At 37.5% G+C, this 15,292-nt stretch overlaps 1 gene segment (V, D, J or C); it reads right to left on the bottom strand.

The window, feature by feature from the left end:
- Nucleotides 1-3,544: 3,544 nt before the first annotated feature.
- Nucleotides 3,545-13,433, bottom strand: LOC134738190 (T cell receptor alpha variable 8-3-like). The segment is given in 4 exon segments: nt 3,545-3,624; nt 11,766-11,905; nt 13,094-13,208; nt 13,317-13,433. Coding segments are annotated over 4 exon segments (381 nt in total).
- Nucleotides 13,434-15,292: the final 1,859 nt, after the last annotated feature.

The raw sequence follows: 15,292 nt of genomic DNA, 5'->3' as shown, positions 1-15,292 counted from the left end.
GGAGGCAGGATTCTCCCTTCTGGAGATCGATTTCTTATCTTTATAACGTATCATGTCTGTCTTAAAGGAAATACACACCTCAGCAACTTGGAGAACATGGACGAAGTATAGGAGTTTACTAATATGTAAAGCAAAAGGCACTTTCTCAAACATCCTGATTGCTTTCGGACTTCAAAATCCCGCCTTCAAAATTTAGCTTGGGGATTCAAGATTCCCAGCTGGGCTGGCTGTACAATTTGTGGGACTCAGCGCAAAACGAAAATTTAGGATTTCTTATTCAAAAGGCAGGAAAAATAGCCATTAGGTAACAAAATGTAAAGGTTTTTTTCTTAAAATATTTTATTACTTATAAAACGCAATAGGGTTTATAATGATACATAAGAAAAAGCATAAAATTGGCTTAAAAATTTGGTGTCATAAATTAATATAATAATACTTTAATATGATATCTTGATTAATAAAATTTTATGGATCACTTTTCTGCAAATTAATTTATGAAGTTAGCAAAATTCATGCCTGGAGCAACTTCATTTTCAAGCATATAAATGAAAGCAATGTCAAGTGCTCTTATTAAATGCAAAATCTTAACTAGAATTTTTTCATTTCTAACTGCGAGAAGGATATTTCTGCTGACGCAACTGATACTGGAGCTCTTAAAAGTATTTTATATATTGTGACAACATTAGCATACTTATCTGATGGATTAATTGAAATATAAATTTTAGTAAATCAGTGGTTGATGGTCCCTGTGAAACAATTTTTCTAAAACAATTTATTTCTTACCACAAATCAGTTTTATGTAAGTCTGAACTCAGTTTTCAATGTAAATTTATACAGTGCTGTTTTAATGTTTCCTCTGAAATTTTTAGTAACTTGTGGAAGCTGTATAAGAAACTAGAAATGGCTTAATGATATAGATATAATTCACAATCCTTGTTTATTCATTTTATCACTGTATCTTCAATTATTAAAAAATTAATTTCAGGCCAAGCACGGTGGGTCACGCCTGTAATCCCAGCACTTTGGGAGGCTGAGGCAGGCGGATCACAAGGTCAGGAGTTCGAGACCAGCCTGGCCAACTTGGTGAAACCCCATCTCTACTAAAAATACAAAAATTAGCCAGGCATGGTGGCGGGGGCCTGTAATCCCAGCTAATCAGGAGGCTGAGGCAGGAGAATCACTTGAACCCAGGAGACAGAGGTTGCAGTCAGCTGAGATCGCACCACTGCACTCCAGCCTGGGTGACAGAGTGAGACTCCATCTCAAAAAAAAAAAAAAGTTAATTAATTTCAATATTATCCTCTATGTTAAAACGTGGCTGTTCAAAACTTCGCATGAAAATAATGCTCTTCAGATACTTCTCAAAAAAAAAGCATACAAGTAGAAACATGAAAAAAATGCTCATCACTAATCACCAGAGAAATGCAAACCAAAACCACAATGTTTGGCTTTTGTTAAAAAGCCAAAAAAGATAGCAGATGTTGATGAAGCTGTGGAGAAAGGGGAACACTTATACACTGTTGCTGGGAAGGTAAATCAGTTCAGCAACTATAGAGAGCAGTTTGGAGATTTCTCAAAGAACTGAGAGTTCAACTACCACTCCTCCCAGCAATCCCACTACTGGCTATATACCCAAAGGAAAATAAACCATCCTACCAAAAGACTTGTGTACCTATATGTTCATCACAGCAGTATTCACAATAGCAAAGACATGGAATCAACCCAGGTGCCCATCAGCAGCGGATTTGATAAGGAAAACACGGTACATATACAACATGAACTACTATGCAGCCATGGATGCGGCTAGAAACCATTGTCCTAGTAAACTAGCACTGAAACATAAAGCCAAATATGACACGTCCTCACTTATAAGTAGGGGTTAAACATTAGGTACACAAGGTCATAGAAATGAGAACAGTAGACCCTGGAGAATACAAGAGAGGGGACAGAGGGAGAGGGTTAAAGATTGAAAAAAAATCACCTTTTCAGTACTATGCTCACTACCTGGGTAATGGATTCACTATAACTCCAAACTCTAGCATCACATAATATACTATTGTAACAAACCTGCAAATGAACCCCCAATTCTAAAATAAAAGTTGAAAAAAAAAAGATGTTAAGGAAAAACACAAAAGAAGATAGCATTAAAAAGTGAGAAAATGATGCTCTTTTCCATTAAGCTGCTATCCTTACATGTAATTTCTATTTCTAAACCTGCAGATATCCAAATTGTAATGTTATATCAACTTTCAAAATCACAGTCTCTAAACTTTTTGAAGGATTCTAATAACTCTCCGGTATAACTTATCGCCTTGTCCACGTATATGCTTTTATTGTGTAATAATTTACTGAAAAGTTTACTGCCACTCACGTTGGATAGCCGCAACACACCAGAGATCCCTGTGTGCTCATGCACTCAAAACAGCCCGTCCAACTGCTCAGCTCACACGCTGCCCACTGTGCCCAAGAACCTGAGCCTGCATATGATTCTGTCCTGTGTCCTGCTGTCCTGTGTATCTCCTCTGCTCACCTACATGCTCTGTCCTCTCACTGAACTTCACTTACTCACAAGTTTAAAAACAAAACTATTAAAAATGTCAAGGCAGTGATAGCAGAGCATTAACCAGGGTCCTGTGGGCTGCAACAGGTCACATACCCAGGAAGCTGGCCCTGCTCCCAGCTTCACCGGAGACTGCCGGCTTGTCTTCATCTTGGTTCTCAGGGCCCCAGTCCTTCCTAGTCCATTCTCTTACATTCACATAACAGACCTTGTAAGGTTGAAATTCTACATGTGTTGTAACTGATCCACATTTAGGTTTAAACTCTGGGTTTGCTTCTCAGAAGTCTTGGACTGTGGCTGCAGCAGGTAAGTTTTTGGGGGGCAACCCTAGAAGTTTCTGCTCTCTTTTCCAGACCTTGAATGATGTTACAAAATCATGAGTAATGCAAGGAAGACAAATGGATTTTAATGTAACAAAATGAAAAGTTTAATGAACTCTTTCTTACTAGAGGCAATTTAGAAATTATCCAAACGGATATATTTGCCAGTGATGTATGTGAGCACATTGCACAAATTTATCAATTGAAATAATTGGTATTTTGTGATTCTAAAGAGTCTTCTATAGTGTGTAGCTTAGAGTACACACTCTGCTTTCATACATCGAGAAGGAGAATCCCAGCCCAGCTTCACTGCTAGTTTCATAACCATCTGAGCTCAGGCAAGACATGTGTGCCCTATAATCCTCAGTTTATTCATGTGTAGAGTAAAGAGGTATTGTCAGCACCTAGATAATATATGTAAATTCAGAGAATGTCTGACACCCAATGACGTTACGTGCTTTAAAATTTTATCTTTTATGGGTTCCAGGAGTAAAAAATATATATATAATATACATCACACATGCTCTCTTCCCTTTTACTAGAAAAGTGAACAACCTGCATTTAGATGAAACACTGAGTCATCTCTTTGCTATTTGTTGACCAGCATATATTTCTTCAAATCTTTTTTATCACAGTAATTTATATATAATTTATATGCTCTTTGCTAGATGATCTGTTTTAACAGTCCATTGGGTCTTGATGTCTTTATAAGTTGTTCCAGTGGTTCCATATCAAAGCTTTTTCCTGCAAAGAGATTTCTGAGAGCAAAAGGGTAGAACAAAAAAGTTAAATGGCAATCCTTAAATGTCTAATTTTAGCAGAAATAAAAGTGCAACATCAATCAGAAAACCCAAAGCTGTGCAAGTGATACTGTGGGGGCAACATGCCTCTCTCACAGAAGGAGTTGGGGCTGCAGGCCCAGCTGTAGTTCGGATCCAGGCTGCAGATTTCCTTAGGAGAACTGTGCCTCCACTGCACAGAAGTACATGCCTGAGTCTTTCAGTTGGGCGACTGTGATGTGTAGGGTACCACAGAGCTCCTCAGAGTTTCTTTTTGACCATAACTTTCCACTGTGCTTCATCCATGAAGCCATGAAAAACAGATTGATGAGGCCAACCCAGGATTCTGTTGGAACCACTGCACGTTGTTCACAGAGGGAGAAAAACTGCACCTCAAAGTAGAGCTGGTTGTCTCCTGGAGACTCGGAACTGAAGGACTCTGCTCCACCTTCACTCGTCTCACTCCTGCTTGGAAAGAGAAAAGCAAATATGTATTATGTCACTAAGAAATCACTGATGCAGTTTCCAAACCTGTAAAATATCCCTAGAAACACTCATGAGGCTGTAGGACAGTCTAGGAGATTTGTGTCAGCTCTCCCTTCCCTCCCTTCCCCTGTCAGCCTCCATCTAGGATGGTCCAACTCACAGCAAACCTGGACCCACAAAAGCCCCAAGAGAGCTCCCAGTCTCCTCTCCATGGCTCCTTGCCTGGTTGTTGGGGTGCCTTTGCCCCTGCTCTGGAAGGGGTCAAGTCTTGGGTCCAGACAAACTTATTCTTACAATCAATAGTTTGCACCAGACTCCCTGAGCACCAATCACACCTGAGCTCTGTCATTTATCTGAATAGGAAACTCCACCAGCAGTGGCCTTTGAGACTGCACAGTAATCTCTCCAAAACTCTGGGTGTGAATAGTGCAAGGGGGGAAGAGCCAATATTTCCAGTGTATGAAGTTACAGGGTTTTTTTTTTCCTGAAAGTACTTTATATAAGAGAAATTGTAGAATAGTATGTGAAGAAAGAGGATGATATGTCTGAGACGAATCCATGTCTCAGCTGGGGAAAGTAGAGCCTTAAAGAATCATGGGAAGCCCAAATTACACAGTTTGACAGAAAACTGCAGAATTCAATTACATGAAAATTGTAATAAGGAAAACTTTCTGACAGCATGTATGGTGGATTTAGAAATAAATACAATTTCTTGAAATTAGGAGATTGTCTGCATAGAAAATGTTTCCAAGTAGAGTTTGTTCGGTTAAAAGAAAAATAGGATGTGTGTATGATATCCACCCTGATTTAATTTCTACCTCTGCCACTCTGTCCAACCCTTTCCCTACACACCCTGCAGGCCCACACAGCTGTTACGATCAGGCCACATATTGCTGGTTTTGGTCCTTATTTCCTTCCTATTTTCTTCTTTTCTGCTTATTCTTGTTCCTTTTAGTCTCAGAGAAGATATACGAAGAAATGAGATATCAGGGGTATTCTGGAATAATTTCCATGCCAGGGAATTTCAGGAATTTTAGTCATAAAAATTTAAAAACTGAAAATATGTAATAGGAAGTGGCCATCCTCCCAATTCCCGGTAAAACTCCAATTCCCTTACCTCTGCTTACAGAATCATCCTCACAATGGATTCGTAGACCCATGAACTCCAGCTTTCTGAGGTTCTATATAGAATGTCAGAGCTGAAAACCTAAGATGAGCTTTACACACACACTGCCCCCCATTCCACTGCAATTCCTTGTTATCTGTGATTTGAGTGACTCACATGCCCCCTTGTCTCCTCTTTTAATTGTTCCACCCTTTGGGACCATGAGAAAAAGTCTTCATTTCTGGAAATCCTAGAGTGCCCCCTAGTGGAATGAAACCAGCAACAAAAACCACTACGGACCAACTAATTACTCAGTAAGTCACACAACCCAGCCCCATTCACTTCATGTTTTCTATGAAGGAAATGGAGGTGGTCAGAAAACAATACAACTGCCTAGATTGAATGGGGATTAAGAATGAACCAATTACCACTTTAAAATGTCATTTCGTGGAAATTAGTATCTTAATTTGGCAATTCTCATTTTGTACTCTTCACTTAATTCCTTTAATTTAGTTCAAAATAAGTCCAAAACATGTATTGAAGTTTTACTATAAGTGAATAATTTATTAGGTTTTAAGAATACTTAAAAGCAGACATAACACTAGTTTTATAGTCTACTGGAGTGGACAAAAATACATATCTATAATATAAATCACATAGTAGGACCCTAAGAGGAGTGTAAACTAGAAGCTGTATGAGCCCAGAGGCAGAAAAAATACTTATACTTAGGAAGGCTGAACAAAACCTAATGAAGAAGGTGATCCTTTTCTCCTCTCTCCCTTTTTCTATGAATAGAATAGAAAAGAATGTGGATAAACCTTTGTGATGGCTTTTATGACTTTTTTGGTTTAATACTAGGAAGAATTCACAAATATATGAAATTATTTAAAGTAATACAGCATTCCAGATAGACTAAAATCTCCTTTGACCACTACTCCCAGTTCAAGTCCTTTCATCCCTTATTACCCTTATTGTTTCATCTAATCAATTTGGAGTTGATGTTATTTACATACATATACAAAATATATGAAACAGTTGAAATATATGGTATTTCATTTATAGTTTTAAAATCCAATAAAAATGATACATCTTGTGCATACCTTTTTGTAACTCACTTTATAAACTCAATAATCTTTAGGTCTTATTGTATTAACTCATATGGGGCCTTCTGCTATACTGCATCATATTAGGGATATACTTCAGTTCATACAGACTTTCTCCTATCGATCGACACTTAAAATGTTGTTTTTTAACCATAAAATATAAAATGGCAATAAAGCTTTTAAATAATTCCTCTTTTTATTCACATGCACTCATGTTTCTTCAGGAGCAGAGACTAGGAGCTAGTGAAAGAACCATCAATGTGGCTAATAGTGAAAAGCACTCCAGGCAGAGGGAAGATCAGGCAAAGGCTCTGAGGAAGAAGGGAATGAATTCGTGTTCCCATTATTGTGTTGAATGGTTTTCTTTTTTATTACTTTTGTTAGTGTGCATTGGAGCTCTAGATTATCAGCTAATTTGATAAACTCTAAAATTACTGTCTTCATATAAATAGTATGTGTATAGTTTCTTCCAATTAGCTACAGAAGTAATTCTAAAGACAGTAAGTCAAAAGGAGAAAAAAATATACCCAAGGAGAAGGAGGGGGACATACAAGGAAAAAATGTTATAGAATAACTTCAGGAAAAAATAATAATAACTTTGGGCATTTAAAAATTATGGTGCATGTATACATATGTAACTTACCTGCACATTGAACACATGTACCATAAAACCTAAAGTATAATAATAATAATAATAATAAATAAAAACATAAAAATAAAATAAAAAAAGAAAAAAATTATATATATGTATACATATATAATTTAAGGATACTTTTAGGAACAAAAAATACAATTTACACTTTAAAGAAACAATAGAAAGAAAAAAGAAAACTACCAATGCAACAGAAGACAGACTAAAACAGGAAAGAACAAATCAAGAGCATGCTGAGCAAAGCCAAAACGTTAAAAATGAATCCAAACGTATCAGTAATCGAAACATATTTTTTAAAAATTCAATCAAAATTAAAAATCTTGCTACATACTGCTTGAAAAAACAGACAACAATCCCCAAGAAAGCTGAGCATATAGGATGGGATTCTTCCTGCTGCCCCTGTGTTCGAGGACTATAGCACCCCTCCCTCACCTATTTAACCCACTGCACCTGCCATAAACAACTTCCAAAAGAATTTCAATTCTTTTTGCTTCTTTTAAATGTCAGTTCTGCTGATTAGGTAGTAAAAGAGTAGTGCAAGACAAGAATAGCAAGTTAGTCAGCTAAAATAGCTCTGGCAAAGTTGAGATCAGAAACAAGAGAGAGGAAAAAAAAAGACAAGTTAAAAAACTCAACATTCATACAGAAAAGAGTAGAGAAAGAAAGGAAAACTACCTGAGATGAAAAAACAAAAAGAAATTAAGATTTAGCTACAGAAAAGGACAAACCTAACATGAGAAAATTCCATATCCTAATGTAGCAGAGAGAAAGAAGGCAAGTCTAAATAATAGCTTTTACATTTTTATCATTGTACTCTCTACTTCCTTTACAATTTGAAATATTTAGGAAGTATCCGCATCTGTTATTGCACATTTCTAATTGCTCTAGAATCACAAAAGAAAGCAGGGAAAATTCATCATCAAAATTATATATGATCATTGTGTGCACCAGCAATTAGCAAAGTGTTGTGTCAAGAGAGGCTTTAATCGTCTTCTTTATGAATTTAATATTTATTTCCCTGGAGGGTTGCCACAGAATAAACCGTGTCTCATCTGAAATTTACATGTTGAAGCCCTTATCCCCAGTACATCAGAATGAAACTGTATTTGAAAACAGGATCTTTAAAGAGGTCATTAAGGTAAAATGAGGTTATATAACTGGGCTCTAATTCAACATAATTGGTGTTCTTGTAAGAAAGGAAATCCGGACACAGACATGTGCACCATGAGAGGAGAGACCACCTGAAGGCATAGTGAGCAGGCAACCATCTGCAAGCCTCAAAAACAACCTGCCCTGCCAACGCCTTGGTCTTGGATTTCTATCTCCAGAATTGAGAGAAAAACAGATTCTGTTGTTTATGCCACCCCGTCTGTGGTATTTGTGACGGCAGCTCTAGAAAATTAATATGAAGGTAAATTTTTAATATCCAGTTATATGAAATATATCACACAGAGCAACTTGAAGTCATATATATACATATAAAATATCTTCAACAGCTTAACATTCTACCTTTTATAACTCATATTTTGGTGCACTTGTTTCCTGAATAAAATTGCTCCCTTGTCTTAGATATCCCCATGAGAATTCTGTACAGAGGTCTAATTATCTTGACAACTTTATTATTATGCTTAAATGATTGGAAATTTCTATTGGATGTGCTGCATATTTGATATTAAATAACAGTGAAATTTTCTTTATAAGTTACCTAACAAGCTTTAAAATATTTTCATATGTACTGTATATAGCAAAATGCCTCTGAATATTAAATGAGTTCTCTGGAATGACTGTTGAGCAAGGATTATAATTACATGACTTATAGATCTTCAGGATTTGCAGGAACACTTATCAAAATATTGTTCATTTTATATATATATATATATGTTACCAAGTAAGAATAAATATACTAAAGTGCTAGGACATATAATTTACATTAAATCTTTTCAACAGAAACCACAGAATATCAAGCATGAGCTAGTTAACTTAAGTCTCAACTCTAAGGAGAGTCAATTGACTTAGTCAAGAAAGCAAACTCCAAGGCGGTCAGCTACTGTTGTTATTAACACATAAGGCCACAACAGAGGAAACTACAGTTCAGCTACCCACAGCTTGAATGATACCTGAAGCTTTTATAAGTAGCACAGGAAATATCAGATATTGGGTTTTTATTAGAAAAATTAGTGGCATGTTAAATAGCATAATGAATTTTAGAAATTGGTTTTTAAATAAACTATTTAAGATATGGATTTCAACTATAGAACTTCAGAGACACATCCTACCATTGCCTGAACAGCATATAAAAATCTAGGACAGCCTGTACCTTGCACCCTTAAGAATGCTATCAAATTCTAACCAGTGGTGGACTGGGTGAAGAAAATGTGGTACATGTACACCACGAAACACTACACAGCCATAAAAAGAATGAGATCATGTCCTTTGCAGCAACACGGATGAAGCTGGAGGCCATTATCCTAAGGGAATTAACACAGAAACGGAAAACCAAATACAGAATGTTCTCACTTATAAGTGGGAGTTGAACATTGAGTACACAGGGACACAAAGATGAGAATAATAAGCACTGGGGATTCCAAAAGGGAGGAGAGAGGGGAGGGAGAAGTGTTGCAAAACTATCTATAGGGTACTATGTTCACTACAAGATCATTAGAAGCCCAAACCTCAACATCACGCAATGAACCCATGTAACAAACTTGCTCATGTAACCCCTGAATCTAATTAAAAAAGAAAAAGAATGCTACCAAAGATTTAATCCCTAAAAGATTCTGTAATCAGCCAATGGTGTGCACAGCCAAATGAATAAATAAATTGTGCTTTATTCATATAATAGGAAACTTCTCAACAATTACAGTAATGAACACGGATTAACCTCCAGAACATGATGAGTGAAAGAAACCAGGCAGAAGAGAGTACCTACTGAATAATCCCATTGATTCAAAGTTCTAAAATGATTAAAGTATCTATAATACTAGAAATACGAACATCTGTTGCCTCCAGAAGGTGGGTTGATTGGAAAGGCACACACAAAAACTTTCTGCGTGTTAGAAATATTCTGTCTTCAGATTGTTTTAAAATTATCATGGCCTTTTCCCTCCATTTTAAAGAAATCAAAAATAAGGATAATTAAGAGAGTTAGATGAATGAAAAATGACTTGGAATTTAAAATCTTCAGACACAGTCTCATTAGCGAATGAAAGACAATTTGTGTTGTAAGCTAAAATACATTTAAAAGGGATTATAATTTGCCTCAATGGTATAATAAAATTTTGTGTCAAACATGCAAAAAATGTGAAAAATCAAAATGAATTTCACTAATATAAAAACATAATATTTCCAAATTCTTCTTAATGTAATTCTTTACTGCATAAAGTTTCTTGTAATCATATAAGTAAAACAATAAATAAGTAAAATAATAAACCATAAATAAATAAAACAAATGAGCAATAAATAAAACAAGCAAGCAACTAGATTTGTCAGGTGACAGTGGGTGGGGAGATGCTCTTCAGTGGCTTGAGATCCTTGGTGCATGTATAAGTCTGGTCCAATCAGGAAAGATAGACCATATAATAATTTGAACAGAAAATGCTTTTTATAATTATAGGAAAATTTAATATTAATATAAAAAATTATTAATTATAACAGGATTTTGAGTAACAAGGAAATAGGTAATACAAAGAAAAGTAAACTCTGCTATTCCTATTCCTGTAGGAATAGCAGATATAAAGTGCAGTCCCTACTCCTAGGGCTGGGTACAACACCCCAAGAAGGGACCCCTAGCCCCACTCCCCAAGGGTGAGACCCAGATCTTATTGAGAAAGGCACAACTGTGTCTCACTAGATGACACAGAAGTCACTGTTGTGCTGTGAATTTTCTACAGAGAAATTCACCCTCTCATACTTACCAGAAAACCATAATCTAGGGTGCCGATTCATGAATCTAGGGATGAATATGGGGAAAGCTGGATACAGGAAGGTGTCTCACTGCAGGCTCTGTTCTACAGCACCACCCAAAAATGGAAGTGCTGGAGGACACTTCTGGCCACTGTACAGTGCAGGAACCTGGTGTGGGTGCATTGCATGAGCTGGACGCTGGAGAAGCCTCTCATGCTGCAGGAACCTGTGGCGTGTGCACACAGAAAGCAAAAATCAAAATCTTTTCTCCCTGATCCTCTACTGGCAAAGCATAGCATTATGCCAATTGGCAAGGAACATAGTTGAAGGGTACAGATCCACATTCACAGAAGAGGCAAGGGGTGAATTTGGAGCTGAGAGTCAATAAATCAATCCACCCCTTGGACTATTCAACTTCTATATGCAACTTTCTACACACATTTGAAACACATACAACAACAAAACAATTCTATATTTCTACCTCCTTCAAGATTCCACATAAAGTGCCCATCACAGTCCCTTTGGGCAATGTGGCTGAGCTGATAACAGCGAGTTGCCTGAAGTTAGCCATCTTATCAAAGGTAGAAGACAGTGTGCTTTAGAAATAGAAAAGAATGGAGGGACTGGGGCAGGGGACATTACATGAGTACATATCTTATTCATAATTTTACATCTCTAATGTTCCATTTACCTTCCTTATACCCATCCAGCAATCATTGAAATACATCTATCCCATATAACCATCTCACTAGGTCCTAAAAACTACTGCTGATCTGCTGGTTCGCCATTTGGCTAAGGTGTACCATTGGCCACAATTTTCTTATTGTCTCTATATTTGAGGGTTCCTACATACCTACCTTCTAATACCTTACAGCGTGAGCCAAGTAGCAGCTGGAAAGATTCATCCTCCTTCTCCTTTTTCTCCAGACTACTTGCTACCCTCCAAGGCTTCAAGCAAACAAGAAGTATAAAAGCTTCTTCAACAGTTCTTTCCATCCTAGACAAAAGAAAGTCATAAATTTATACTGGGTCCAGTGACCCTCTACCATGCATTGTAATTCTTATCAGTGTTTCCAGCACAGTTTGGCATTGCTAAACTTATCACATGATTGATTATCAAAATGTTATAAGAATCCATCTTTAATATTCCAATAGCTGAAATCATATAACAACAGGGCGAAAGCAATGAATAGAAATGCCAGTAGCTAGAAGAAAAATGAAAGGGATTATAGCCACAAATTTCTGATACAGATTTGCAGCATTTCTGACACTAAAAGAATAGGAAACTACTTTTCTTACGGTGAAAAAGTATTTGGAGAAACACTGATGAATTTTTAATCTTCATTTTTCTTCTGCACTATTCTTAAATAGTTGTCGGAACTAACATCACCTGACATTTTTCTAAGTCCTCCCTGATTCTAATCACTCTTTTATTGTTGACTAATAATTTCTCACAGTTCTTCCTAAATACAGTTATTCAAACTCAGACAAAATATTTAGACACATGAATAGCACAGTTAGAGGCAAAAAAAGAAACTCTAAAAAAAATAACCTATGAATGACCAACTTGAAAAGAAAACAAATTTGCAAGGTAAGAACATGAGAAAATCATCTTCTGTTTTCCAGGTTAGATGACGGATGAAATGATAAATGAAAACCAAGTTTCTCCAACGCCGTGTCACAGCTCACACAGTCAACCCCCTAATGCAGACAACATCAAGGTAAGTCATGGAGGACTTGATTGTTACAAGAATACTATCTCTTCCATCATTCAAGAATACTATTTCCTATTATGTAGTTTCTACAATGAGCAAAAAGCTTCTGAAACAAAATTTATCAGGACATGGAGCATGACAGGAACTATAGAATTACATAGAAATGCCTGGGTCGGCTCAGCCCTCTTTGCCTCATTGGCCATCATAAAAAAGGAGATCTTTGAAAATGCCACAGAAAGATATACTGAGATTCTGAAAACTTCTCTAGCATAGGCAGTTTGTGTTCAGCTCCCCCTGCAGCACAGAAGTACTCAGCAGCATCACTCCAATGCACAGAGGATTTCCTCAGATTGAAGGAAGATTGACTCCTCTTAAATTCAGCCTCAAAGCTTTTAATGCCTTGAACCAGAGTTTCTCCTGAAAAGTACTTCAGGAGCAGCTGGAGGCCTTGGCCGGGGAACTGGACATACCAGAAGAGAGAAGGTGTTGCCCCATAGGAATAGTTACATCTCAACTCCAGTGAGGTTCCTTCAGAAACAGTGATGTGGATGTCAGGCTGGGTCACTGACTGGGCTCTGGCAGTTCCTGGAAAAACAACGTACTATCAGTGAAAGCAGTGCAGACTCAGTATAAAAAGTAAGCATTTCTAGTCAGAACCTGTGGAACTAGAGACCATAAAGAAATTTTACTCACTCAGGACAAAATGTATCCCCAGCAGTGGGATGAGCACCAGGAGCATGGCTGAGCAAGGGAAACACTGCAGGCTCTTTTCTGCAAGATCTCCAGAGAACAGGAAGGAAAATGTCTGAAGAGACCAAGAACAAGAGGTGTGAGGAAGTTTCGCTGGAGAAACTCCTTGCTTATTTAAAACTACAAAAGCTGCTGAGATGAATCTGGTTGTTTTTTAAACCTCTGATTCTTGTCACTTGTCTCTGTCTGGAAAGAACTCAACCAGCTGCAGGAAGAAGAAACTGAGCAGTGGATTGATCTTCAACGGAAACAAAAGCTCCAGTTTGTGCAGCATCGCCCTCTGGAGGCCAAGTGCAGAACCAGTTTAGCAGAGAGAGCTCATTAGCGTTTCTCCTAATTTCTGAGATGTATCAAAACATCCACACCAAGTGTTTCTTCCTGCCCAAGTCTATGACGGTGTTTTAGGCCTAGAGCCCATTAGCAATAAGATGTCATGTAAAAATAGAGTAATACGTTACCTCATTGAGAAATCAGGTTTTAAAAATATGTCAGAATTAAGCTGTGTTTCTGAGAATCCTTGGACGCAGACTAGCTGCCTCAGAATGAGTTTTTGATGGTTCAGAGTTGCCTTGTTGGTGATGGAGGATGATAGAGATATTACCCTTTGACGATGCTTGTGCAGCCATAGAGTAAAAGACAGGAAACGTAAAATGGGAGTGCTGCCTCTATATGACTAATGACAAGGTGTAACTCAGGATGGGAAGGCTTTGCCCCTAGAGCTAAGGGAAACACAACTACAGAAACCTCTGGCGCTGAAGGAAATACACCAACACCAAACAAGCATTCTCTGAAAACAAGAGAAAAGAGAAATTCAACACATTCTCTGTGGCCAGTGGGAATCTTTTAGGGAGTCAGAATGCTTCTTTTCTTTGATTCCAGGAGCACGTGGCCAGTTCTCTCCTTGGGTTCTTGATTCATTTGTTACTGCCTGTACAGCTTGTCTTTTTTGTGTTTGTTTGTTTGTTTTTATTATACTTTAAGTTCTAGGGTACATGTGCACAACGTGCAGGTTAGTTACATATGTAAACATGTGTCATGTTGGTGTGCTGCACCCATTAACTCGTTATTTAACATTAGATATATCTCCTAATGCTATCCCTCCCCCCTCCCCCCACCCACAACAGGCCCCCATGTGTGATGTTCCCCTTCCTGTGTCCATGTGTTCTCATTGTTCAATTCCCACCTATGAGTGAGAACATGCGGTGTTTGGTTTTTTGTCCTTGCGATAGTTTGCTGAGAATGATGGTTTCCAGCTTCATCCATGTCCCTACAAAGGACATGAACTCATCATTTTTTATGGCTGCACAGTATTCCATGGTGTATATGTGCCACATTTTCTTAATCCAGTCTATCATTGTTGGACATTAGGTCTGGTTCCAAGTCTTTGCTATTGTGAATCATGGCACAATAAACATTTGTGTGCATGTGTTTTTATTGCAGCATGATTTATAATCCTTTGGGTATATACCCAGTAATGGGATGGCTGGGTCAAATGGTATTTCTAGTTCTAGATCCCTGAGGAATGGCCACACTGACTTCCACAATGCTTGAACTAGTTTACAGTCTCACCAACAGTGTAAAAGTATTCCTATTTCTCCACATCCTCTCCAGCACCTGTTGTTTCCTGACTTTTTAATGATCGCCATTCTAACTGGTGTGAGATGGTATCTCATTGTGGTTTTGATTTGCATTTCCCTGATGGCCAGTGATGATGAGCATTTTTTCATGTGTCTTTTGGCTGCATAAATGTCTTCTTTTGAGAAGTGTCTGTTCATATCCTTTGCCCACTTGTTGATGTGGTTGTTTGTTTTTTTCTTGTAAATTTGTTTGAGTTCATTGTAGATTCTGGATATCAGTCCTTTGTCAGATAAGCAGATTGCAAAAATTTTCTCCCATTTTGTAGGTTGCCTGTTCACTCT

Source organism: Pongo pygmaeus, chromosome 15 (genome assembly GCF_028885625.2).
Source record: "Pongo pygmaeus isolate AG05252 chromosome 15, NHGRI_mPonPyg2-v2.0_pri, whole genome shotgun sequence".
In the NCBI taxonomy this organism is placed as follows: Eukaryota; Metazoa; Chordata; class Mammalia; order Primates; family Hominidae; genus Pongo; species Pongo pygmaeus.
Note: the sequence above shows the minus strand (reverse complement) of the source record. Positions and strands in the feature narration are given on the sequence as shown.